Below are 27,637 nucleotides of genomic sequence, written 5' to 3' on the forward strand. Positions count from 1 at the left end.
AGATTCTGTTGATTCTAGCCCAAATATTTCATTATGAAATGATTACTTTTGTATCTTAGCAAAGTATCAAAGTGCATGGTTTGATAGCTGGGTGAATACCTAGGAAGACCATGGCTCATCAGTGTTCATTGGAACTCATTTGCTGTTTGTTGCCATATCCTTAGCAGTGCTGAGTTTTAGATCAGTTGGACTTTTGGTCCAAAGGTAAATCCAACAGCAACCAAAATGGGGGGGAGCAGGTGAGGTGGGCAGTGAAGGAAGCTTCCTTTTAACATCGTTACTTCTCTAATGGAATTGGGCTTTTTACTGGTTGGGTTATTCCAAGGTATTTTGCATGCAAAATGATGTGAGAGTAAAGAGACTTAGGAAGCAAATCATTGTATACACACATAGGCAAAACAAGCAAAAGTGATGTTCTGAGGTGTTAGGAAAATGGCATCGCTAACGACGTGCTTCCAGCCTATCAATTTCTACTTACTGTGTGGACAGTTTTTGTTTTGGTGCTCACAAAATCTAAACATTTTGAAGGCAGGAAGCCAGGAAACAATCTAAACTGAAAAAAAAAAAAAGTCTGCAAATGATTGACAGCCTGAATTTCAAGGCAGAATTAGGAAGAAAGTTTGAGTGGGAGGAAGAAATACCTTTAAGTCTGGCAAAATTTGGACAGTAATTTGTTAGCTGCGTATTTCAAGTAACTGCATTTGCACAGACCTCTTCCTTATTGCATTTTAAATATATGATAAAACACATTAAAGCATTTAAGCTGGCGTAGCTCTGCTCGCTTCGTTTGCAGCCTGGATGCTGCACTAGGCACCGCGTGGTATCAGACAGGTGCTCAGAGAGGAAAGGTGAGAGAGAGAGGTTGTATAGACAAAATCCCTCCATGGTTTATACACTCTGGCCTTCTTGCAGTTATGCTTTTGTTCTTAATAGGCCTCCCAAACTGTAGGCCCCGTATCAGCAATAGCTGCTGATGGATTTAGTCTCTCATTAATTTTGTCTCAGCCCATTTTTTAATCGGCTATATTCTCCTAGCTTCCGCAGTTCTCTGCAGCAACAAGTTCTACACCTTGATTTTTGTGGGTGGGAACCTATTTCCCTGGTTTTTGACATCCGTTGACTGATACTCTGTTCCCTAACCTCTTGAACTGATAAAGGCCTTGAAGAGCGAAACACCCTTTCAAAAGGTGTCAGGTAGTCCAGGACAAAATAAATATAGACAAAGCTGAGGTAGAAGTCCATGCTGAGTCACTGAATGCTGATGAAAGAAAAGGCTATTTGCTCTAATAAACAAAGTGCTGTGCCTCTTCACGGGTCTAGCTTAGAGTTGCCCTTCCTACTTCTTACACTTGCTTCTCCTGATTAGCGTCCTGCCTCACCATTCAGTCTGAGTTTTCTCTCCCTTGGCAGTGGAGTTCATATTTCTCCCCATTCAGGTTCTTTTGTTAAAAAGTTGTCTCCTGCAAATGTCTTGTAAGTCTAAGAACATTTTACAGAAGCGATATTTCCATTAACAGAACCTTTAGGTTTGCCAAGAAAAATCAAGAGGACTCTGGGCAATTCTGCTAACCTTGTTTTTTAACTGCTGTTGACTGCTAGTCCTCCAGGCTCGGTATGTTCTTCAACTAAATCCTGAAATGGCCTTCCTTGTGAGCGGTGTCTTGTTGCCAGCACTGAGCCAGGGTCTAAAACTGTACCATTACAAGACACCAATGTGACAGTTAAATTAACTGCCTGAATGTCCCTAGCCAAAGACTATCCCATCATGCTGCACGTTAGCTATGATTTATATATTATTTTTTTTTAAGTACTGGATAGGAGCCAGAACTGACTGAAATAACAATGCTCACCAAGCTCAGTGTATTTCAAGTACAAAATTGTCTCAGGACTGATTTTTTTTTTTTTTTTTTTTATTTAACAATTTTAAGCTTGCATTTGGGTTTCTGTTTCCTGGATGCTGTTATGCAGCAGTATTCAGCAGCAGCTACACAGAGAAGATAGTATATTCTCTATTAAGTGCCCGGTTTAAGACACCATGTTATCCACTGCATCTATCTTCCTGCAGAAATGTTCTCTTGGGACTGTGAAATTCTTGAACAAGGCAGCTGTAAAAGCTATTTCAATAACTTGATTATCATAGGTGTTACCCTGTAACTAAAACATGCATCCTGTTTTCAAACAGGAGAAGGGGTCAGCTGCATTAAGCTGAGGTCTAGAAAAGGAGAAAGACTTGCTTTCTTTATCAGCAGCCCTGCTTTCTTGTCTAGTTCAAATCTTCACAGTTCAGTTTAGGATAGAGTTGTCTCCTCTTTGTGTAGGTTTGTAATCTTCTGTGAAGTCACGATCCTCTGATGACAGGCCTGATAACAAAACTACTTTTAGCATCAGCTGAGGCATCAGCTAAGAATAGGACTTTATGGTGTCCGGTACTGTATAAGCATATTGGTTACCCCAGTTCCAAAGAGCAATAGGGGTCAGCAGAGTGAGTTGTAGGAGTTTGCATTGTCAATTTGCCACAGGATTTACAAATAAAAATAGAAATAATTTTAAAAGGGTGAATTCACCCTGTCTTTCAGTTAGTTTATGGGCAATTCTTCCTCATTCTTTCACAGCACTGTGATCTTTTTGGAATCGCTGTCAAGGTTTGGCATGTATGGAAGGAAGAGCCTGACTCTCTTCTCTCTGTGCGCTTTTCCCCCTCAGGCCTCAAATTTTAGGGACAGCCTGTCCCTGGGAAACTCCGTGTTGTGGAGGAGAGCCCAGCATGACACCTCCTGACCTTAGCTGGTCTCCTCCCCAGACACACCAGCCCCAGGCCTATGGGCAGTGTTTCTCTGATGGAAGGAAGAAACCCTGAATCCCTCTACCCTTACCAAAGGGTAGAGGGATTTATTTATTTATTTATTTATTTTTACTGTGGCTTAAAATAGTTTAGCACAGTTAAGTGGTAACATACCTGTTTCCATCTGAAGGAAGCCTTTGATTTTGTGATATTCTTTGGGATGTTTGGGGGATATCCCACTTCCCCACACCCTTTAATTTGGAAGGTGCCACATCAGACTTTCACTTAAGCAAGCAGGCTGCCTAGACAGAGCCATGGCACTCGCTGCTTCTGCTCAGTGGCACAGCAGTGCTCCTACTGAAGCATGAGACACATGAGTCTCAGGATGTTCCTGTAAGTGATGGGTAGAGGAGGGGTAGGTGGACAATAAGGGGAACAAGGTCACTAGATTACTCATTAATTACACCAATTACTCTTGCCAGAAGCAGTTTCTGGGGCCCTAGGCAGCAGTGATAGTACCTGTCCATCATAGAAAGCAAAGATCTCTAAGGGAGAATCTCCGTTTCCTCTTTTATTATTTTTAAACAACTTTCCTGTGAGAACTTCATGATAAAACACAGACGAATCGATTGTGTTGGAGGTGAAAAGAAGCAGGTCTCTTCAGCTTCTGAGGAAGCAGAGAAAGAAGGTTGTTCCTCCTCCCACTGCGCCCCCTCCACAGCACGAGTAGGGGTGGTTTGTTCCATATTCTGTGTGTCCATAATCACAGCCTCTGAAGTCTGCCTTTGGCCAGTCCAGGACCTGGCTTTGTTATAACTAGTGATACTTCACAGGTCATGGAGAGGGTAAAGGTAAGTGCAGAAACTGATGTGTGCTTACTGCTGTGGTAAACTGGGAACTCTAAGACAACGCCAGACAAAAGTTAGTGCTGACTGCGTGTTGAAGATGGCCCGGCATCCAGAAAAGCACAGCAAAGCTCATATACTGATATTTGTCCTTTAGGACTAGCACAAATCCTTCCTGAGCTGCACATAGTTCAAAAACAAACAAACAAAAAAACAGCCAACCCCAAGCTATTAGCTCTGACATCCCGAGGTTTGGAGTTGTGAGCGCACACATGACTTTGTAGTTTTTTAGGTTAATACATCACAACTTCAGTCCATGGCTGGAGTTGAACCAAGGCATGTTTGCGCAGCTTTTGCTCATTTTTGTGTTGGTGAGCAGCTTAGCTGGAGACTTGTGTGCTGCACTGCTGGTGCTTTTGCCATTTTTGCTTAAGGCAATAGCAGAGCAATCTGCATGTGGCAAACAAACTGGGAAAGAATAGCCAGAATTGTAGGCACCCTCTTCCCTCCTGGCAACTCCACTAGTGCAAATATCTCATGACCGCTTAGGATGACTGGGTAACCATCTGTGAGTTTGGGGGTTGTTGTGTTTTATAACACTTTTTTTTTTTTTCCTTACAGAACCAAAGCCTAAAACAAGTTGTAATGTAAAGCTCTACTGCATTTGCCTTCAGCTGGCTCTGCAAAAGAGTAGGTATCGAGGGATCTGAATGTTTTATTTTGCTTTCGTACTGCTTCAATACGGCTCAAGGTTTTCCCCCCTCAAGGCACCAAGGCTCCAGGCAGCTACGGGCCGCTTCCCGCCCAGGCCGGGCCGCCACAAGGCGGGTCCCGGCCCGGCCCCAGCCCCGCCCCGGCCCGCCCCGCTCGTCGCCCGCGGGATCGATTGGTCTCGCCTCCGCTCTGCGGGCAGGCCTCGAGCGCCAGAAAAGTCCCCAGGGCGGTCGCCGGAGGGGAGAGGCGTGAAAAAGAGCCTCCCCCCCCCCCCCCCCCCCAGCGACCGGGACCTGCATGGGGCACCTAGGGCCGGAGAGCACCCGTGGGGTGGCGCTTAAAGGCGAGGCTGCTCCGGGGGGCCTAGAAGGGAGGCGTTATGGAGAGGCGGAGTGTGAGGGCACCGGGCCCGCAGAGCTGGTTTAGCCCAGGGGTGGTGGCTCTCTGGGCGTCCTGGTCCAGAAATGTCCCCCGGTACAGCGGGGTTCGCTGTGTCACTCGTGGTAGCCAAGGGCTGCGTTCGCACCTGAACCTTCAATGTCACTTCACATACATGCGGGCTTGTAGCGGATCAAACGCTATTTTTGCAAACCGAGTCTTGCAAGTCAGCGTTAAAAATTGACAAAGTTTGACTCGACATGGTGAAGTGCTGGCTGGACTGGATGGGAAGATGGGGCACGTGGGGTCAGCACATTTGGTAATGCAGGACTACAGGAAAACATGTCTCTGGTGACCCAGTTTCTTTAACGTAGGGTTAAGGGCAGATGTGTTATTGGGAAATCGTGTGTACTCTGTGCAGGAATATGTATTAAAAAAAGTGAGAGAACGGAGGCTTCTTTGTATGGATCCCATACAAAATCCAAGCACAGGATTGGGCCCATAAGGATGCATGGGATAAATTCACACAGACACCACAGCTCCTGCTCCAAGCACGGGGTCGGGCAGTCAGTGACCCCAAAGAGCAGCAGTATGCATTAACAAAGAATGGAGGCTTCTTTGTATGGGTCCCGTAGCCCCTAGATCAAGCACAGGATGAGACCTGTAAGGATTCATGGGGTAAATTCACACCGACACCACAGCACGGGGTCGGGCAGACGGTGACCCCGAGGGGCAGCCGGGGGTTTCTCGTGTTGGACGCCGACCAGACCCGCGGGGCAGAGGGCTCGGGCCACCGAGTCGATTCTGAGCCACCCGCCCCGGGTAAGCCGCGCAGCCCGGCCGCCATTTCGCCGTGTGCCGGCCCCCCTCTCTCTCCCTCCGTCCGGGCGGCGGCAGAGGGCGCTGGCAGCGGCCCGAGGCGCGGCCCCGCCGGCGGCCGGGAGGAGGCCGCCAACCGCAGCCTTATCAGCGCGCCGCAGGGCCGGCCCCGGCCCGGGCCGCCGCGGGGGTACCGGCTCCCGGCCCATGGGCGGCGGCGGCGGCGGCGGCGGCTGCGAGGCGCCTCCTCCTGCCGCACACCGGCGCGGCGGGCACCGCCACCAGCGCCATGTCGGGCTACGCGCCGCGCCTGCCCTGGCTGCTGCCGCTGCTGCGGCGGGCGGCGCCTCCCCCGTGGGCTCGGGCCGCCGCCTTCAGCGCCCCGCCGCGCTCCGCCGCCGCCTGCGGGGCGCCCCCCGGGCCGCCGCCTCCGCGCCCGCCGTGCCGCCGCCGCCTCCTCCTCGCCCCGCCGCGGCCGGCCGGCGGCGCCCCGCGCCCCCTCAGCGCCGCCAGCGCCGAGCCGCCCGGGCCGCGGCGGGGGGCGGCTGCCGGCGGCCCGCCGCGGCTCCCGGCCGGCAGGCTGCTGGCCCTGGCGCAGCCCGAGCGCTGGAGACTGACAGGTACCGGCCGCGGGGCGGGGGGGCTCCCGCAGCCGCCCTCCGGATCCTCGGTTCGAGGGGGAGGCGAGAGGTTGGCGAGTCCCGCGCGGCCAACGCGGGGCTGTGCGGTGGGAGTCCGCAGGGTGTTACAGCAATTGGAGTTATAATTGCCGGGAATTGCTCGCCTAAAACTTTTAAAGATGCTTTTAAAATGCGTTACTTCTTCTCGGTTTCTCTAGGGTGAAGTCGAGCACCACAATCACGTATTGCACCTCTAACAGATCAGCGTCCTCTACACCGAGTAGATACAAACTGCTCGCGGTATCCCTTCTCACAGGGATCGTGGCATAATAGCTCCTCGTAAAAAGGCAATATCCAACGGTTGTGGGTTTTATTGCTTTTTTAAACAGCTTAATGGTGTGCAGCTCGTGTGCTGTGTGGTGGCATTAGTCCTGTCGGGCTGCAAAACATAAAATGCCTTAATTATGTGGGGCATGTGTGTGCTATATGGCAGCATTAGGGCTCTGCAAAGCACTCGAGCAGTTCCTTCCCACTGTGGATAAGTGGTGTTCCTCTCTGTTACCTTTATTTGGTAACAGCGAAGAGGTGCGGTGGGTAGGCTTCTTCGAAGACGTGTCTTTGAGGAATGTGAAATACTCTTGCAAGTTTTTATTCATAGTGGGTAGCTACAGAACCTGTTTATGTATTAGCGTTACACAGCCAAAATAACTTGGATCCAAATGAATATTAAAAAAAAAAAAAGGTCTTTCTATGTCATGAGCACCTGCTTCATGCAGCTAACGCAGCTGTCTTGTGTGTGCGGAGTGAAAGCAGGGAAAATTTGATGGATGAAGGGAGTAAAAGTGGTGTTCAGTAAGGCTTCAGTCTTGCTCGCAGTTATTTTTCTTTGCTGGCTTATGAACTAAAAATTAAAATCCCTTTGCCAGTAAGTAATGTTCAGCCTGTTCGGATTTTGGTGAAGAACCGATCAGAGATTGCCTGCTGACTTTCAGTGAGGTTCTTGTTTGTTTCCATGCAAAACCTGCAAAAACAAAGAGCCCAGTTGTTTTAAAGAAGGGTTTTAGGATTCAGAGGCTCAGAGCTAGCTGAGAACTCAATTTACCACTGAGTACAGTAGTGTGCAATTGTGTTCTAAAATAGGGCTAAGTATCCATCACCTGTGCAGTATCCTGATGTTTTTATCTAAGTAAATTGACTGCCGCAGTTACTAAAAATCAGCTACATGCAGTTTTATCTTTTGAGATAACAAAATGGCCTGAATTATTTAAAAAAAAAATTAACTTGATAATACCAATTCATGAGAATGGGGGGGGGAGAACATGCAAAAGTAATAACTACTTTTTTGTTTGTCTTCATTCTGGGAACAAAGTGAGTTTATGTAAAAGTTTTCTTCCTTATTGACACATTAATTAAAGCAAAACTTCTGTTGTGAAGTTGTAATAGAGGGAGAAGATGGAAAAGCAAACAAGGAAGGTACCTTGGGTCGTTTTAGAGAGCGGGAATAAAAAATATGGGTAAAAATGCTCTTGTAGGTGGTTGTAGGGAAATCACATATGTGCGTTGTATCTAACATATGTTAAAATACATTTTCTCTTGTTCCTGTAATATCTTTATACTACAAAACTAGTCCTTACAAACTCAGCATCTTTTACCTCTGTTCTCTAAGGAAAGAGAAAGGTTAATGGCTTCACAGTGCGAGACAATGAATCTAGGGTGAAACATTTAATTTCCTCTTCAAGCCCATGTAGCAAACGCAATGGGATCTCTTAAGAAGCTTACAGGTGCAGTTTTGTTTTGCAAGAAAGTTGATCTCTTCCAGACCTTCTGCAGGTTACGCAGCCCGTGGCTGGTAACAGAGGCTTATGGCATTGCCCCCATGGAGTCGTGTACCTCTTCCGTAATACCGGGCGGCAGGGGCTGTTCTGCTCTGTGTCATCCCACCCTGAAGTTCATAGCCACAGAAGAAGACGGAGCCCTTGCACTGATGTCAGGGCTAGGGAGCAGGGGAGGATGATTTGTGAGGAAGAGCAGCTTGTGCAAGAGTAGGTTCACCTGGCTGGGTGCAGGGGGGACGTGGTGTCAGCTGAGGAGGTGCAGAGGCAAAGGGGAAGGTGACCTGTCCTAGCTGGCAGCAGGGGAGGTATTTTCATCTTGTTTTACACACAGCCTCTTCCCCGTCTGCGGGCCCAGGAAGCAGTGGTGTGCTTTGGCCTGACATTGCTGTGTACTGGCATGCAGCACCCCCTGCAACAGTTCCTTCACAGAAGGAGGTGCTGGCCCTCCAGAGTCCATTAGAAGGGAAGATAGAAGTGAAAATTACCAAATATTGTACTGCCAAAAATACACACGCACACTTATCTCAGTGTGATATACCCTATCTTTCATCCTCAGTTACTCCTAGAGCTGGGTACAGCTTAAACAGGACATGTCTGTTAAATTAGTAGTTCTTAATAACAGGGGTAAAAAGATGATTAAATACTACAATGGCAATTTACTCCATTAGTGGCCACATTTTTGTGCAGTGAAATTATGAGTTTTTTAATTCTGTAATACCTCCCAGATTTAACAAAGGTGGAGAGTCGTTTCAAGAATTCTTTATCTAATGTTGTGCAGTCAGTCAGGTAAACCGGTGTCTTCAGCTAAATTCAGTTCCCAGGGAGCAGGACATAGCCATCGCTGAAATTACTAAATCCCACTATGTTTGCGAGGCCACAAAAATGCCTTTTCAAAATGATCCTTTTTATTTCTTCCCACCTCCTTGTTTCTCCCTGTGAGAATCTGTCTGTTGCGCTTCATCCAAACCGCACGCCAAGTAAAGAATAGCTCTATTGAATTGCAGGGTAAGCACAAGAAATTTAGAAATTTTTAATCCAACAGCAAAGTGTGCCCTTTTCCTGTATAACACGGACTGAATCAAAGTAAGAAGGTTCGGTTTGTACTCAGGTCTTCTCTAAAGATGTGCACAAAGTGTTATTTTGTAAGTTTCATTTTAGAATTTTGGGAATCTTTTTTAGTAGCTTTTTCCCTGTGAGTTAGGGTTGCCATGAAATGAGAGGAATGCTGCCTTGTTCATAATCTGTTTTTTCTGTACTTTGAAGTTATGCCAGGTGATGCACTTTCTCATACTTGAATGAGGAATACTTGAATTGCTGTAGATTTTCCTTTTGTAATTTTTAATAAGGAATAAACTGCTATAAAAAACAATTCTTAAAGAAAGACGATTTAAAAAAAATAGGATCAAAGTATTGTACCCAAGAGTACCTGAAGTTTTTACATTTCTTTGTAATGTAGTTCAGAAACTATTTTAATAATTTACTAGTTCCTTTGATTGGAGTAGTGAACAGCTTGAATTTATTTTATCTTTTTTTGTACAGAATGCAGGTAGAAATATGGAGCGCATCAGTTCTGAGTATTACTACCGGAAGACCATAATTTTAGTTATTAAAAAATGTCATCTTGTACGAGCATTATGTCAAGTACTTGAGTAGGAGTATCTTTGAAAACTTATTTTTTTTTAGTTATTTTAGGAAGTGAAATCAGGCAAATAATATGTATTTAGCTTGTAGTAACACTTGCATGGTTTAATTTTGAAACTTTTGCTCTTCCAAGTTTTGCAGCATGATTTTGAACATCAGCAGGCAATCCACGCTCCGTTTTAAAGATATGCATTTACTTTTCCATTTAAAAATTAACTAAAAGACAGACATGCCTTTGAAAAAAATCAGTTTTCACACACTCCCTAAAACCTTGATGGTGAGTCAAATTAATTCTGTAGTGTGCATAACAGGAAGGAAGCTGGTGGGAGCCAAGGCTTGGAGGCACCAGCATGCCCTTCTCTTTGGAACTTGGATTGAACCCCGCGCTTGTAAATCTTGCTGTTTCGTGCTGCCACCCAGTAGCTGGGACATTCCTGGCCAAAATTTAGGTTCACTTCTCAAGTCTGCGTAAGTGGCCACTGTTTTCTGGTACTATATTGCGATACTGTAAGGCGGTTCTGCTTGTCTAAAAGCTACTCAACAATCGCACCTTAACTTGAATTTTCTGAAGGCAATTGTTGTGGTTTTAAAATTGTAATTACTGTATGTATGATATTTACAGAGGTAACGTGCTGATTGTTTTCTCATGTGCCGTGGTGCCTTTTGTAGAAATCAAAGAGGCTGAATTCCCTCTCCCCCCAGCTTTTCTTCTGATTTTGTTGGTGTTTGTTATTGAGCTTAAAAAAAAGATTTGAGCAGCCTTGTAGCTTTATCACAAAAAAAAATCTAATTCTTTGGCCGGTTTGTGACAGTTCCTTATCTTAAGTTGGTGGTGAACTTAGTGAAGCTATTTCACTGAAATAGCTTTTCTGCTTTTTCACAGCAGAAACAGTAACTGCTGGCCGCTGTCATCAATTAGGGGCTTAGGACTCTGTTTCTCTGGGAAATGTTTTTGCTGCACTCTCTGTTTGAGTGAACTGTGAAGATAGAAGGAATAATTGCTAGATTGGTCTGACGTAAAGACTGTCTTCTGCACAAGATAAATATGAACAAGTTAGGTGCTTTCATTTTAAACATGTCAAAAGTAAATTAAAAAAAAAGCCGTACTTCTCCTGCAAACCTGGAGTTATTTTATGACTTTCCAATATTTGGTGGTTAGAAGCTTGGCTGATTTTTATAGCTGAGGAAAATCAATATCATGAGAAAACAAAATAGAAATTTTAGCTACTTTGCTATTGGAAGGAAGTCTGTTTTTTAAATATCTCCGATTAAACACTGTGAGCCCATAATTTATTGTTTAAGCTATTTTAACGTATAGTGGTAAATACTAAGAAACTTCTAATACTTTCCTACTTTTCTGAGTGAACTCTGTACTTCTGCTGTACCTGAACTACAGACAGGTCCATTCTCCTGAAATAATAGCCCAGGGAAGGTGCTGAAAACATACAGAGGATTCTGGCCTGGGTAAATAAATGGGCCATCCATTTGTAGTGGGTTTTGATAGGATAATAAGCTTTTCCTCTCCCCTAGCCCCAGCAAAGTAATTGCTTTTACGTTTTGTGTGTGTGGTTTTACGTTTTGTGTGTGGGTTCCAAAGGTTTTCCACAATGGCAGAATACGGTGAAGAAGAGGCCTGTTTGTGACAGGCTCTTTGCGAGTGTCTTAAAAGACCAGCTTGAGGTGCTGTGTGTGTTGATAACAACAAATTGTAAAACAGAGATACCATACTTCTTGAGAGAAAGTGCAGGCGCTTCCTTACAGTCGGTTCGAGTCAAGCCTCCGTCATTGCTCTCAGGCAGAGGTTTTGCACAGCTGTGCAAGGGCCTTCAGGGAGGCCGCGGGCCTTGCTGCCTCTTCCTCCTCTCCTGTGCAAAGCAGCAGTCCTACTTGCTCCTCCCTTGCTTGGGCTTCCTCAAACCACTGTGTTCTGCCTCTCTCATTAAGTATCTTCTCTGAAAGCTCTTCTACAAATCCTCTGTAGCCTGTTGTTATTTCGTTTGCTGTGTAGCAAAGGACTCCTGGCAGGTCAGTCCTGCTTGCTCATGGGAGCCTCGGTGAGGAGCTCCTGACGATGATTTCTGTGAATCCCGAACATGTCATGACTCGAAGAGCAGGCTTTCTTCAAGATGATAGACTTCCCTAAGTTGCATCATGTAAATGTGCTGAGCACAAGGGATGCACCCAGCCGATACTCTGGGGCTCTCTCCAGCACTGGCATCTATCTCTCTGTGCCCTTCAGACACTGATCTTGTTCCTAAGAGAGACAGGCTATACCTTTGAAATAACATCTCATTTAATTTCTGTTCCACAGCAATTTTCTCTGAGAGTTTCTCCAAACTGTTGTTGTATAATCCTGGTCAGTCAGATGACCCACAGTATGCCAGCGTTTTCATGAGCTGTCTTAAAGATATCTTAAGTTGTGCAACGGTATTGTTGGTGTACCAAAGAAAAAAAAGTCTTTGTCATTTCGAAACTTGAACTGTTCTTTTGTGCTTAAAAAAAAAAAACAAAACACCAATGATCCAATAACCACATCAAACTGTCTTTAGAATCCTCCTATAAAATTTTTCTAAACCCCATAATCATCACAGAAAATAGTAACTTGCAAGATTCAGCATATTGACCACACCTGTAAATTAACACACCTGCACTAAAAGAGCTAGCAGCTTTCCAGAATGTACTGGATATGTCTTATATAGCTGTGCTGTCAGACACACACCGTATTTCTCCTGAGAACAGTATTAGAGTTGTTCTTTAATGATCTAAGGAGGACTATTAGAAAATCCTTAATTGCTGACAGTGTATTCTGGAAGAAGATTCTATCTTGAAATCATTATTTGCAGAACTGCCTCTTCACAGTGTTGATAACAGCCATTCAGCCTTCCTGCATAATCCAAAACTAATTCCTTGTGGCCAGGATTCCCCAGACAGAAATGTACTTCACCTACCCAGCAAACACGGAATTTATCAGTGGGCCTTTCTACTATAAAATAACAATGAATGGCCTGATCTCCATGTGTGTGCAGTAGTAGACTTTATTCACCACTCCAAATGTATTTGTGGAAATTCAGTGTTAATCTTAAAAAGTCCGTATGTATTTGAATAAAACTGGACGGATAACTAGTAAAGGACAAGCATTCTCAGTTTCTACTAGAAGAGCATCTCTCACAAATCCAGAGCTCCGTCCTGCCAGCTCATGTTCAAATGACACCAGGAAAATGCGTGAAATATTCCGGGAGGTAACATCTGTAACCTTACTGAATAGGAAAAGCTAGGTACCGCTTTCATTTGCTGTGTCGATGTGTTGCCAAGCATCATTATTGCGTTGTTTTAATGTCCTTTGTCCCTTGATTGACTTGAATGATCTTAATTCATCTGAGGTCAAATCTTTACGTATTTGTGTTTAAAATTGTTTGCAAGCCTTTCTGGGAGAAGGACTGTTTCTTTGCTTTGTACTCTTCCACATACTGTATGGGGTGAGAGGGATGGTCTGGTAAGGACCAGCAAAATTAGAGATTTTCATAGCACTCTTGGTGTTGTTCTTGCATGTAGAAAATGGGTATTACGATCCTTCGGAGTCACTCCGTCCCTGTTCTGAAGAGAGATTTCTGATAGCTCTGGCTTGTTATTGCTTGTAAATACCCCAGTTTATCAGTTGGTGGCCAGTCCTCTGTGCCAAGAGTGTGTCTGTAGTGAAATGAAGTTGCAGATCTGCTGTCAAAAAGCAAACCCACTTTAGCTTTAATAGAGAGCATGCTGATCTCTGCAGTGATAAAGGCATCACTTTGCACAGCCATCTAGGTTTCTGTGCAGGCAGACAAGCAAAATGTTTGCTTAAGATTTCCAGCAGGGCTTCTCAGCTGCTCCAGGAGCCAGGTCGCCTTGTCTTTGCCTCTGTTTTCCACCTGATATAGCTCCGGGTTTGTAAGTCCCATTGATTTGCTTCACATTTTGTTTTCATCTCATAGCCTGCAAAACTGATGTTCTCTAAATATATATGTGTTTTTATATATATATTTTTTTTTCCAGAATGCACTATTTCGTTTGACACAATCTTCTAGCTAACAGAGTAGGCTGTATGAAATGAATGCTATAAAGTTTACTCTGACCTTTTTTTCTGTCAATGACAGCCTCCAGTGTCACCGAAGTGTCTTCGTATCTGCTTGCTGAACACCTCGTACTCCTCCCTTTGGCCACTTATCACAGTGACAGCTCTTCTTTGAGCGGGGAGATAGGACTGTTTGCTGATTACTTTTTCTTTAATTAGTCGACAGTTTAAAAAAAAAAAAAGATCAACAGCTTGGCATCTGTGCAATTTTCTAGTTATTCCGCTGGTGTAATCAAAGTGAGAGTTTCAATTATGGAACCTCATTTTGCGTGTGATTTGTGATTAAATTGCTATAGACGTGCATACTGCTTAAGGGGAAAATTAAAAATAACAGTCTGGATTGTGTGAGCCTTCATTTTCAGGGCTGCACTGTTCCTGTATATTTTTGACACTTTGACTGATATTGCAGTAGTTTAGTAGTCTTCAGTTTGCATTAGGTACTGGTATTTACTTTTAGTTCAGTTAAAGCTGCTGGAGGTAATTACAGTGAAATCCATGCTATTCATGAAATGAAGAAGAGCTGAAGGTAAATCCAAGCCAGGAATGCCGTACCACTAGGCAGGCGTAGACGAATTTTAGCTGTATGCTCCGTTTTCTTTGCTGAATATTTATGTATGTAGCTGTCCAGTTCCATCCATAATTGAGAAAAGGGCTGGACTCAAGGACACCGAGCTGCTACACAGCACTGTGACTGTAAAAGCAATGCTTTTGACCGTCTTCCCCTGTCTTATAGAGCAGCTTTTCCTGCCAGGAGATGACCCAGCCTTGTTGGATTTTTCCCTGCTGCTTCACAACCTGAATACACCCCTGCAGCCAGCCTGCTAATAAGGTCACTTGTTTGTGTGAAGCTTTAGCTACTAAATAATATGTTCATGAGACTTGTCTGTGTCATGGGTTACATAAGTTTGCAGCAGCAGTCTTTTGCTTTCTACCCTGGCTTTGTACAGGTTCTGTAGCTTCAAGCTAAAGCATTTGCTTCAGGTGGTGGTGGGTATGCAGTTCTTTATACCTTGAATTCTTCATCATAAATGCACAGCTGTATTTACACTTAAAGTAAAAACTGAAACAAAGCTTTCCGTGTGTGTGTGTGGAGGTGGTAAGGGGCATCACAGCCTCTGTGACAGATGTGAGGCATACTGCTCACAGCAGTGCGCTGCTGGGGGCTCTCTGCTCTTGTCATAATAAAAGCAATAACAGAAGCTCATTAAAATGGAAGGAAAACTGGGACAACTCCAGGATTTGCAATGGAGTTCCTTTTTGCCTTTAAAGACATTATCTGCTAGTAGTTTTATAGTAGTCCCGTGAATGGTTGCTCTAAGTGTGGGGTTGGCTATTTGAAAATTATGCTGTATAAATGGCATTGTTTGTTGTGGTTCAGTGGTTTTCATATCAGGTTTGTTCAGTTTCCAATCAAGAGGATTTTTTTCTAGCTCTCAGCCTTTCAGGCTTGGCTTGCCTCCTCAGAATCAAGCTGTATTCTTGGCTCAGGAAAGTTCTTTGCAGAATAAAGTTCATAAGGCTAAGTCTTGGTCCAGTGCAATTTTAATACGCTGTGACACAACTTCGAACAGTTACACAGGTGATCTTGCAATTCCAACAGACTTCTGTTTGTACGTACCCTGTTTTTCTTTGAGACCAGCGATAGTGAAGAGTAAAACAAAACAAATGTATTAAATTCTTGCCCATCAAGAGTAAAACACATTTATTTGCAAATAAAATTGTATGGTTTAGAAGGTTCTCAAATGGATCTTTACTTCAGTCCATTGTTATCTCAGACTACTGGAAGCCTTAATATGATGATATGGTAATAAACATGAATAATGAAATACAAACCAAACTGGAGTGAAGGATTGTTTGTGAGATATGGAAAACTTACTAATTGTTGTGCTGTCTAAGGATGAAGTGTGGAAAGTTAACTTTGTCGAGCGTAAGGGGAAATGTCAGACAAAAGGAACAATTCCAGGGCTGTGATTATATAGAGAGGCTTTCAGGATTTTAATACGTGCCTTGCCTAAGTTAATTTCTACAGTGACTTAAAATATCCCATTCAGAATGGGGCCTAAAAGAATGTTGATTATTTAGTGCTGGCTCTCACGAGCTTAATAGAAATTTCAAGAGAAAAAGTATTTCGTATGTATTATTAGCGATCTTGCAAATTCAGACTCTTTTTCCTTGCCTTTTCCATGTTGATTTGCAGCTGCTGTTGGCTTTCTGACAGTTTCCAGTGTCATTACCATGTCAGCCCCTTTCTTTCTGGGGAAAGTTATTGACGTTATTTACACAAATCCCAGCGAAGACTTCACGGACAGCCTGTCCAGCCTGTGTGCCTTGCTGAGCGGAATCTTTTTATGTGGTGCTGCTGCTAATGCTACTCGTGTCTACCTCATGCAGACTGCAGGTAAAAGCAAAAAAGTGGACCTGTGAGTTACCTTGTTTTCACAGAGTCAGCATATCTAGCGATCTGAAATGAATTCTTGGCACCGGCTAAGAAATTGTCATGGAATCAGTACCTTTTCTTACCGGATCAAAGGTATATTAATAGTGAAAAGATAAGCATGCTGAAATAATTGTTCAGTTTTGTTTACTGTTACGTGATATCTCAAAGCTCCCCCTCCAGTGGTACGTTAAAACTCTGTAACGTGACTGGTTCAGTGTTGTAGAGTTCAGCGATTTCTATATGGCTGGTGTGTGTAAAGTCTTGTATGCCATGCTTGACTGCCTTCTGTTTCTGACAGGACAAAGAATTGTGAAACGTTTGCGAACAACCTTGTTCTCCTCTATTCTGAAGCAAGAAACTGCTTTCTTTGACAAGACCAGAACAGGAGAGCTGATAAACCGCTTATCTTCAGATACAGCGCTCTTGGGCCGTTCACTGACTGAAAACCTTTCCGATGGGCTCAGAGCAGCAGCTCAGGCATCTGTGGGGGTTGGAATGATGGTAGGGTGGTCTCCTCCTTGCTTGTTGCTTCTTGCAGTTTCATCTTTGTTTCACTTCTGTTTGGTAATGTGTGAATGCCATTCAGTCCAGCAACTGTTGTGTGTTCTTGGATCCAAGTGTATTTCATTGGTTATTAACGCATACAATAACCTTTGTGCGTTGCATTGCAAGAGATGGTGTGCCTATAGCCACTTGATGTTTATTCATGAGCCAAAATATGGAGCCAAAAAATGGAGAATGAAGGTTTGAAATTAACTACTCTTGCTTCCCTAATTTATCAAGTGAAATTATAGACAAATAATTGAACTCCATTCTTACTGAAGACATTAAAATAAGTGATAATGTTCCCATGATTGTAGGTAGAATAAGGTGTGAGGGGCCTGATGTGAAAGTCGTTGAAGTTTGTTGATTCTGGGTAAAGCCTAGGTGAGCAAAAACCGCACTGAACTTCAAATTACCACTGAAGATTTTTATGAGTGGTAGTCTTTCAGCTTTAATCTGTCAATAAAGAACATAGAATCATATAATAGAATCCTAGAATCATCTCAATTAGAAAAGACCTTCAAGATCACCAAGACCAACCATCAGCCTCCCATCACTAAACCACGTCCCTTACTGCCATATTTAGGTAGGAAGCACGTTAGCAAAAACTTTGGTGCAGTGCATCAGTTAATATTCCGCAGTGGTCAGTTGGTTTACATAAAAATCTGACTTCCCATGGTGGTTTCTGTGGTATGAGTTTTGTTATGCTTATCTGAGAGAAGATATGCTGGTGGCAATTATCTTATATGAAAGTATGGTAACTTCTGCCAGCTACCTAGGGATAAAAAGAGAGAGCAAAAAATTTCAATACAAATAAACAAACAAAAACTTCCAAGACTGATGTTATTAGAAACGGGTAACAGTTTCCATTATGAAGCTTTAAAGCTTTAATGCTTTGTTGCTGATAACAAGTATGGTTTTCTGTCTTTATCTAAGCCAATAGAGTCTAAAGTTTATGGTACCATAGATTAACTGGAATAACCATATATAAAGCATCTTGCTCAAAAATGCTACCATGATGCGGTCTTAAAAAGTGGACTGTAAAGATTACCTAGAAAGAGGGATTATTATAGAATAATTATAAAGCCTGTCAAATCAATTTTGAAATTTTTTTTTGAGATTTGTCTGCTTTGATTACAGAAAGCAAAATGAAGTGAAAACATATTGGAACTAATGTTAAGAAATCATGAAAAGAACCCATTTAGGAGCTTTAATGATGATTGCTGTTACGAGTGATAAGGTTTTGCAACGTTAAATCCATTATTCCAGGTTATGACCATGAGTGCCAAGGAGTGCTGGTGACTCCACCTGTTCCTCAGTTACCCCAAAGTACTGTATGATGTTTCTCTACTTGAACTTTCTGTATTACACCATTTATTTAAAAGTTGTGACAGCACTTTAGAAACTATGTAATAGCTTGTGTCTTTCAGCATTCCCAGGAGATTTCCTGGTAGGCTTATTTACTGGAAGGTTGAGACACTTTGCTAAGCCCACACAGCGAACCACTGAGAAAGCTGGAAATGAAATCCAGACCACTTGACTTCTAATCCTTTGTTCTAGCCATGGGATACATTCCCCAAATGCTATGGAGGAATAGATATTTCGCCTGGAAGAAATAAAACATGATAAATGAAAGCATGGCAGCACTAAATTACAATCTTACTAATTTCAGAAAACTCTAGTGAGGGAAGCTGCAATTCAGTACTCCAGTGGCTTATTTTTAATCTGAACATAAACCCCTGATACATACCTTTTTCTTCTAGTTTTTTGTGTCTCCTAGCCTTGCTGCATTTGTTCTGAGCATTGTGCCACCCCTGGCTGTCCTGGCTGTGATTTATGGAAGATACTTGAGAAAACTTACTAAAATGACCCAAGATTCTCTTGCAGAAGCAACACAGGTAATCTTGTAGCAGATAACTTTCTAGCTAACTTCAAAGTTGCTCTAGTGTACTTAGGTTAGCATCTCTGAAGTTACAGATATTCTGAAGATAATTGTACTGTTCTTTGCCCTAAGGCCTGCTGTGCCTGTAGTTTTGCACCTGAACAGTATGAAAGCTAAACTTTAACACTTATCCATAGATCTCAAAAACAACAGTGCTTTGGGGGGTGGGGTGGGGAAACAAACAAAAAAACCCACTATCCATACATCATAAGGTGCCTTGGGAATTAAGAAATGTGCATTGTGGAAAGGATAAGGAGATTAGGCTAGAACTGTGTGACAGCATCAAAAAAATCAGTCTGTGAAGCCCTGTGTAATTTAGTACCTGGGTCTGACAAACACTTTTCTTGGACTATGGTTATGAGCTTGAAGCCATCAAACTCATAGTTAAAATATCCGTAGTTGTCAGCTGTTGTAAACTTGGAATGTCCTGAATAGGACTTGTGTAAATTGACTCTGTAGTACAATTCTCTCTTCTATTCATCTCCCTTGTCCTATATCAAAAGGAAGCTCATGTCTTTGAAAACCATGCATGGGAGTTCACATGAACAGGCAATTTTAGTGTTCTATTCAAATCTTCAGGTTGAATGGGGTGGGGACAAATAATTATATTTTAATCTCATATTTTTAATCCCAAAAGGGGCCTTGTTTTTTGTCAGACCATCACAATGTCTATTAACAACTTAGTCTAACTGGTTACAGTTGAGGTCATTTTAGAATTATTACTTTGCTGTTTAGAAGTTAAAATACTGAGTTGGAATGGGGCATTACTAGTTTAAATTAATTCCCAGTGCTGCTTTGTTTAAATGAGTGGGATTGTTTCAGGAAATAACTGCAAGGAGGGCATGAGAAAATTTCCAGTGGTATCCGAAGGAATGTATTTGGAGATACTGGCTTAACTTTCAAATGTTCTATAATATGAACTTTCAAAATTGTGTGTCTGTGTGTATTTTTGTTTTTTGCTTTAATCTAGTTAGCTGAAGAGCGTATTGGAAACATACGCACAGTTCGAGCCTTTGGGCAAGAAATGGCTGAAATGCAGAAATACACCAATAAAGTTGATTATGTGCTACAGTTGGCTAAAAAAGAGGCACTAGCTCGGGCAGGCTTCTTTGGAGCAGTGAGTATGCCCTGATGAAAGAAACCAACCATGCTATTCCAAGCATCAATTATTTTAAAATTAACGAGGATACTTACAAATCTGCAAATAAATGAATTGAGTGTAAATTGAACCTACATAGAACTGTGGGAATACTGGACTTAAATCAGTCTAAATTGCTGTGAAACTGCACCCCAAGATGAAGTGGTATGATAAAGCAAGTTTAAGCCTCAATTTCTGCCCCACACCTTCCCTGGTACTATTTATCTAAGCCCATAACTTTTATTCAGGGAACTAAACCAGTGGAAACCTTTCCCCCACCTTTGGTGTTTTACAGGTTTGGCTTCCTGATGAGATGAGCACCCGTGCCAAGGAAACTGGGGAGTGCATGGATAGGGGAGGGGGGATGGGATTGCATTTTTCTGTACCGCTTGCAGTGAATACATTTAACAGTTAAAACTGCAATCTAACTGCAGACTATCAACTCTGCTCCTTGAATTATGCCAATGTTTGGCATTCCTTTCCATCATGAGGAATGAGATTTTTCTTTTTTTTTTTTTTTCTTAAAGGGGGTGGTGGGGTTGTTCTTTGAACACTTGTCGGATAACACACTGTTGTGCTGCTGGGCTGTTCTGTTGGGCTGTCAGCTCGTTTAGGGTTAGAGTTGGTTTTGTTTGAATTTAACTTAGTGCTCCAAAACTATATATACACTTAGTATGGGAATTGTTTTATTAGAAGGAAAATTCTGAAACAGCATTTTAGAGGATGAAGTTTAGGATGTGTGTGACAAATCTCACTTTTCCTTTTTTTGTTTTTCCTTAGACTGGTCTTTCTGGAAACTTAATTGTCCTCTCAGTCTTGTACAAAGGAGGATTACTGATGGGCAATGCCTACATGACAGTTGGTGAACTCTCTTCGTTCCTCATGTATGCCTTCTGGGTTGGAATAAGTATTGGAGGTATGGAATAAGAAATTAGATTTTGTTCACATCAAAGCATTACAGTCAGTATGGGGGCGGAAGGGAAGAATCTCTTAAAAGATCTGGCTTGCTTAAAACATCTTCTCAAAATGATCTCCCCGAGAAGTCATACTTTTTTTTTTTATGAAGAGTTAATGAAAATAATAATTTATAACTTAATATAAGCTTTATATGTTCCCAAAAGAATACAGAGGTTATTTTTTTCAATGTGGATATGCAATAGATAAGTGTTGTTCTTGTTTTCTTTGGATCTAAACTAAGATATTTGGCATGTTTTGTAAAGAAATAGTATTTGTATGTTTGTTTTAAAATGGTTTCCTGTGTTAAACACAGTCTAGTTAGAAAGGCATGTAGAATTGACCTGTAATTCAGTATAAAGAGCGTCCTGAGCTGGAAAAAGTAAATAAAATGCCAGCAGAACACTACATTCTGGTGCTAACCTTTTGTTTTACCTTTCTGACTGACTCCTTTCTGAAGCTCAGACTCTGTAATCTACTGGCCCAGAAACAAACTGTTCATCTCTTTGAGAGAGCAGTCTTCACTACTGCATGCAGGCAAAAATGAAGATAAGGTACTTTGAAGCCTGATAACTGATTGGAAGGGCTCCTCTTTAAAATGAGTGTTGCTTCTGATAGATTGGCAGGGCAGTGCAGCTCATCTGTACTCCTATTTTCTAAGGCAAAGCCTGATATCGTGGGAAGCACAAAGACATGCCTGAAGGCAAAATTCACAAAACCTGCTTCCGTGGATATCAAAGTCGCTGTGGCACCCATTCCAACCACCAAAACCCCTATCTTCTGTTTGAATCATTCAAGTTTGGTAAACAAACAGATACCTGGCACTTTGAAAACGTGGGAAAAAATAATATTAAAGATATAAAAATAATGTTAGACACTAAAAATATGTTTGACTAATATCTGCAATAAAAACATATTTTTAAATTCTATTTAAGATTATTTTGTGTCTAGTTCTGGGTTCCCCAGTACAAGAGGGGCGTAGAACTACTGCAGCGAGTCCAGAGGAAGGCTGCGAAGATGCTTTGAGGACTGGAGCACCTGTTGTACAAGGGCAGGCTGAGAGAACTGGGCCTGTTTTGCTTGGAAAAGAGAAGTCTGAGGGGAGACCTCATCAATGTGTCTAAATATCTGAAGGGAGGGTGTCAAGAAGATAGAGACAGTCTCTTTTCAGTTGTGCCCAGCAACAGGACAAGACGCAATGGGCACAAACTGAAGCACAGGAAGTACCAGTTGAATATGCACATATCACAGCATTTCTTTACTGTGAGGGTGACAGAGCACTGGAACTGGTTGCCCAGAGAGGTTGTGGAGTCTCCTTCTCTGGAGATACTCAAAACCTGCCTGGATGCCATCCTACACAATGTGCTGTAGGTGATCCTGCTTGGCTGGGGGGCTGGACTAGATGACCTTCAGAGGTCCCTTCCAACCAAGGACATTCTGTGATTGAGGAATACAGTTCTGCACAGAGCTCATTCTCAGAGTCATAGAATATCCTGAGTTGGAAGGGACCCACAAGGGTTGTTAAGTCCAACTCCAGGCTCTGCACAGGACTACCCAAAAATCAACCCATATGTCTGAGGGCATTGTCCAGACGCTTCTTGAACTTGACAGGCCCAGTGCCGTGACCACTGCCCTGGGTAGCCTGTCCCAGTGCCCGACCACCCTCTGGGTGCAGAACCTTTCCCTAACACCCAGCCTGACCCTCCCCTGTCCCAGCCCCATGCCGTTCCCTCAGGTCCTGTCGCTGTCCCCAGAGAGCAGAGCTCAGCGCCTGCCTCTCCGCTCCCCTCGTGAAGGAGCTGCAGGCCGCCATGAGGCCTCCCCTCAGCCTGCTCTGCTCTGGGCTGGACAAACCAAGGGACCTCAGGGGCTCCTCAGGCATCTTCCCCTCTAGATCCTTCATTTTTGTAGCCCTTCTTTGGACATTCTCTGATAGTTTTATGTCCTTCTTGTACTGTGACACCCAAAATCATTCACAGTGCTCAATGTGAGGCCTCCCCAGTGCAGAGCAGGACTATCACTTCACTCAACCAGCTGGCAGTGCTGTGCCTGATGCACCCCAGGTTGTTCCTTTTGGCTGTCAGGGTGCACCGTTGGCAAGTTGAACGTGAGTCATCGACCATAGAATCACAGAATCGTCTAGGTTGGAAGAGACCTCCAAGATCATCTAATCCAACCTCTGTCCTAACACTAACAAGGCCTCCACTAAACCGTATCACTAAGGGCTACATCTAAACGTCTTTTAAAGACCTCCAGGGATGGCGACTCAACCACTTCCCTGGGCAGCCCATTCCAATGCCTAACAACCTTTTCAGTAAAGAAGTTCTTCCTAATATGCAACCTAAACCTCCCTTGGTGCAACTTTAGCCCATTCCCCCTCATCCTGTCACCAGGCACGTGGGAGAATAGACCAACCCCTACCTCGCTACAGCCTCCTTTAAGGTACCTATAGAGAGCGATGAGGTCTCCCCTGAGCCTCCTCTTCTCCAGGCTAAACAACCCCAGCTCCCTCAGCCTCTCCTCGTAAGACTTGTTCTCCAGACCCCTCACCAGCTTCGTTGCCCTTCTCTGGACTCTCTTGAGCACCTCCATGTCCTTCTTGTAGCGAGGGGCCCAAAACTGAACACTGTACTTGAGGTGCGGCCTCACCAGAGCCAAGTACAGGGGGACAATCACCTCCCTAGCCCTGCTGGCCACACTGTTTCTTATACAAGCCAGGATGCTGTTGGCCTTCTTGGCCACCTGAGCACACTGCTGGCTCATATTCAGCTGCCTATCAACCAGTATTCCCAGGTCCTTCTCAGCCAGGCAGCTTTCTAACCACTCATCTCCCAGCCTGTAGCGCTGCTTGGGGTTGTTGTGCCCCAGGTGCAGGACCCGGCACTTGGCCTTGTTGAACGTCATACATTTGGCCTCAGCCCATCGGTCCAGCCTGTCCAGATCATCCTGCAGAGCCTTCCTACCCTCGAGCAGATCGACACATGCACCTGACTTGGTGTCGTCTGCAAACTTACTGAGGGTGCACTCGATCCCCTCATCCAGATCATCAATAAAGATATTAAAGAGAACTGGCCCCAGTACTGAGCCCTGGGGGGCTCCACTAGTGACCGGCCTCCAACTGGATTTAACTCCATTCACCACAACTCTTTGGGCCCGGCTACCCAGCCAGTTTCTAACCCAACGAAGCGTACGCCAGTCCAAGCCAAGAGCAGCCAGTTTCTTGAGGAGAATGTTGTGGGAAACTGTGTCAAAAGCCTTACTGAAGTCAAGGTAGATCACATCCACAGCCTTCCCCTCATCCACCAAGTGTGTCACTTGGTCATAGAAGGAGATCAGGTTCGTCAAGCAGGACCTGCCTTTCGTAAAACCATGCTGACTGGGCCTGATCACCTGGTGGCCCTGCAAGTGCCGTGTGATGACACTCAAGACAATCTGCTCCATGAGCTTCCCTGGCACTGAGGTCAAACTAACAGGCCTATAGTTCCCCGGGTCTACCCTCCGGCCCTTCTTGTAGATGGGCGTCACATTTGCTAGCCGCCAGTCGACTGGGACCTCTCCTGGTAGCCAGGACTGCCAATAAATGATGGAAAGCGGCTTGGCCAGCTCTTCCGCCAGTTCGCTCAGTACCCTCGGGTGGATCCCATCCGGCCCCATCGACTGGCGTACATCCAAGTGCTGTAGCAGGTCGCCAAACATTTCCTCGTGAGGGCCACATCCTGTTCTCCATCCCCTTCCACCAGCTCAGAGTACTGGGTATCCAGATAACAACTGGTCTTGCTGGTAAAGACTGAGGCAAAGAAGCCATTGAGTACCTCAGCCTTTTCCTCATCTTTTGTAACTAGGTTTCCCCCCGCATCCAGTAAAGGATGGAGATTCTCCTTAGTCCTCCTTTTTGTGTTGATGTATTTGTAAAAACGTTTTTTGTTATCTTTAATGGCAGTAGCCAGACTGAGCTCCAGATGACCTTTGGCCTTTCTAATTTTGTACCTGCACAGCCTCGCAACATCCTTATAGTCCTCTTGAGTAGCCTGCCCTCTTTTCCAAAGATTATAAACCCTCTTTTTTCTCCTAAGCTCGAGCCACAACTCTCTGTTCAGCCAGGCTGGTCTAGTTCCGCGCCAGCTCATCTCTGGGCACGTGGGGACTGACCGCTCCTGAGCCATTAAGATTTCCTTCTTGAAGAGTGCCCAGCCTTCCTGGACTCCTTTGCCCTCCTCCCAAGGGACTCTGCCAACCAGTGTCCTGAACAGCTCAAAGTCAGCCCTCTGGAAGTCCAAGACAGCGGTTTTACTGGTCCCCTTCCTGACTTCGCCAAGAATAGAGAACTGAACCATTTCGTGGTCACTCTGCCCAAGACAGCTCTCGACCACCACATCTCCCACCTGTCCGTCACTGTTTGTGAACAGAAGGTCTAGCGGGGCACCTCCCCTGGTAGGCTCTCTAACCAGCTGCGTCAGGAAGCTATCTTCCACGCTCTCCAGAAACCTCTTAGACTGCTTTCTCTGGGCTGTGTTGTGCTTCCAGGATATGACTAGGAAGTTGAAGTCCCCCACGAGTACAAGCGCTGACGATTTCGCGGCTTCTGCCAGCTGCCTGTAGAACTCCTCATCTGTCTCCTCATCCTGGTTTGGCGGTCTATAACAGACCCCCACCAGGATGCTTGCCTTGTTGGCCTTCCCTCTGATCCTAACCCATAGAGACTCAACCTTATCATTCCCAGCCTCAAGTTCCTCAACATCAAAACACTCTCTAATATAGAGAGCCACACCACCACCCCTTCTGTGCTGCCTGTCCCTTCTGAAGAGCCTATAGCCAGACATTGGAGCACTCCAGTCATGAGAGTGGTTCCACCACGTTTCCGTGATGGCAACCAACTCATAGCCTGCCTGCTGCATGATGGCTTCCAGCTCCTCTTGTTTGTTACCCATGCTGCGTGCAGATGCACTTCAGTTGGGCCATTGCCTTCTTCCCCGGCTTTGCCATTGTTCCCCCTGGTACAGCTCCAACAAGCCTAATTTCAGCCCCATCCCCCTTCTTTCCTAGTTTAAAGCCCTCTCAATGAGCCCTGCCAGCTCCTGGGCTAGGATCCGTTTTCCCCTTAGAGATAGGGACCCGTCTGCGGTCACCAGGCCGGGTGCCGAGTAAAGCGCCCCATGGGGCTGTTCTCCCATCTCTGCTTTGTCTACGTCTTTATTTGTGAGGTGACCATGCTCATCAAGTAATGGACTAATATTATCTCTGGTCCACCTTTTGCTGTTAACATGTTTTAAAAAGTCCTTTATATTGTCCCCCACAAGTACTTGCTAGTTTCAACTCAAATTGAGCTTTGGCTGCTTGAACTTTCTCCCTACACTGGCAAACAGCAACGCTGTAGTCCTCCTACCTCAATTCCAGTGGCTGTACGCTTTCTTTTTCTGTCTGAGCCCTAGAAGAATATCTCTGCTCAGCCAAGTCAACCTTCTGCCCTGCCTGCTTGGCTTCCAGCATTTTGGAATTGCCTATTCCTATGTACTTAAGAGGTGGTACTTAAAAATTGACCAGCACTGATAGACCCCAATGCCTTCAAAAGCAGTTTCCCAGGGAATCCTGCTAACTAGTTCCCTGAGCAACCTGAAGTCTGCTCTCCCCTTATTCAAGGTTGAAGTTTTGGTGGCAGTTCCTTGAAGAATAAATTATCAGTGTTATCATCCTGGCTGGGTAACGTATAGACTCCCACAGCGAAATCCACCTCATTTGCTTGTCCCTTACTACTTACCCAGAGGCTCTCAACTGTGTCACTGTCAACTGTGAGCTCTGTACAGTCCAGCCCCTCCATTATGTACATCATGGGGACTCGGAAGTAAAGCTGTTGTGCCACAAGCTGCCCACCTTCCTTGACACCTACAAACAGAAATCTGCTGAGCGCTAAGTTTGCTTAGTATATGTCATCATCAATACATACAGGAGTTCATCCAATGAGCTGTGAAGTTCATTGTATAATCTGGAACATTGCCCCTTTTTGTGTTTGCTGTAAGCGTTTTCTGTTTACAACAGTTTACTGTGTTTTCTACCAAACACTGAAGACAGGTGGTGAAAATTGAAAACATTTTCTACTTAGTATTTGCTGTCCATATTATACAATCTTTTTTTTTATGAATGGTTGTGAATTTGCAAACCTGGGTGTCTCAGTTTCAAGGGGCTGTGTGAGACTCATGCCTTCTCCTCCATGCTGTGCTATAGACTGCGGAAGGTTTGGGGTTTTTCTTCCAAGTAGATAGCTTCTCGCCAAGGCTAGTGCCTTGTGTGGCCACCTTTCAGATAGTGCTCTGCAAAGCATGCTTTGCTTTTGAGTAGACACAAGCTTTGATGTTTTAACTTCAATTTGTTTCCTTCAGAATAATTTTTCTTTCAAAGATACAAAAAATGGTGAATAAAGGTTGTTGGTAGCTCTCAAGTGAGACTAGATAGGATTCAAATCAACAAGTCTAATGATGTATTGGAGTAAGAGATCCCCTATGTGTGTCCAGTGCTTCAATGTTGATATAACACAAAGTTAATATCTCCTAATGTCTTCCATTCATAATTCTCTTCTGATTTTGTTTAGGTCTAAGTTCCTTTTATTCCGAACTAATGAAAGGATTAGGTGCTGGTGGACGTCTATGGGAACTTATTGAGAGGAAGCCCCAACTTCCATTTAATGGTGGGTCCTTGGTTCGTTATTGTTTATAGGTTGACTTTCCTCTGTACTTCAGAAAGAGGTGTGTAATACTTAAAGGTAGTATTAACTTAAATTTTTCAGAAAGAAACAAGATACAATGGAAACTTTTCTGCCTTTTCCTAACTATGAAACAGATGATGAAAATTTCCTTTAATTGAGCTCAAAATTTCTTTTGTTTTGTTTT

General features: G+C 44.1%; 1 protein-coding gene across 1 annotated transcript in view; it reads left to right on the top strand.

Annotated features, from left to right (window-relative positions):
* The first annotated feature begins 5,827 nt into the window (after positions 1–5,827).
* Positions 5,828–27,637, top strand: part of ABCB10 (ATP binding cassette subfamily B member 10) — a 30,712-nt gene continuing 8,902 nt past the window's right edge. The window contains exons 1-7 of the mRNA XM_040552585.1: positions 5,828–6,158; positions 15,940–16,140; positions 16,478–16,680; positions 18,486–18,620; positions 19,635–19,781; positions 20,583–20,718; positions 27,340–27,435. Coding sequence (XP_040408519.1) covers positions 5,828–6,158; positions 15,940–16,140; positions 16,478–16,680; positions 18,486–18,620; positions 19,635–19,781; positions 20,583–20,718; positions 27,340–27,435 — 1,249 coding nt within the window. The remainder of the gene's footprint in view (positions 6,159–15,939; positions 16,141–16,477; positions 16,681–18,485; positions 18,621–19,634; positions 19,782–20,582; positions 20,719–27,339; positions 27,436–27,637) is intronic.

The sequence above is a fragment of the Cygnus olor genome, chromosome 3, assembly GCF_009769625.2.
Source record: "Cygnus olor isolate bCygOlo1 chromosome 3, bCygOlo1.pri.v2, whole genome shotgun sequence".
NCBI classification, from domain to species: domain Eukaryota; kingdom Metazoa; phylum Chordata; class Aves; order Anseriformes; family Anatidae; genus Cygnus; species Cygnus olor.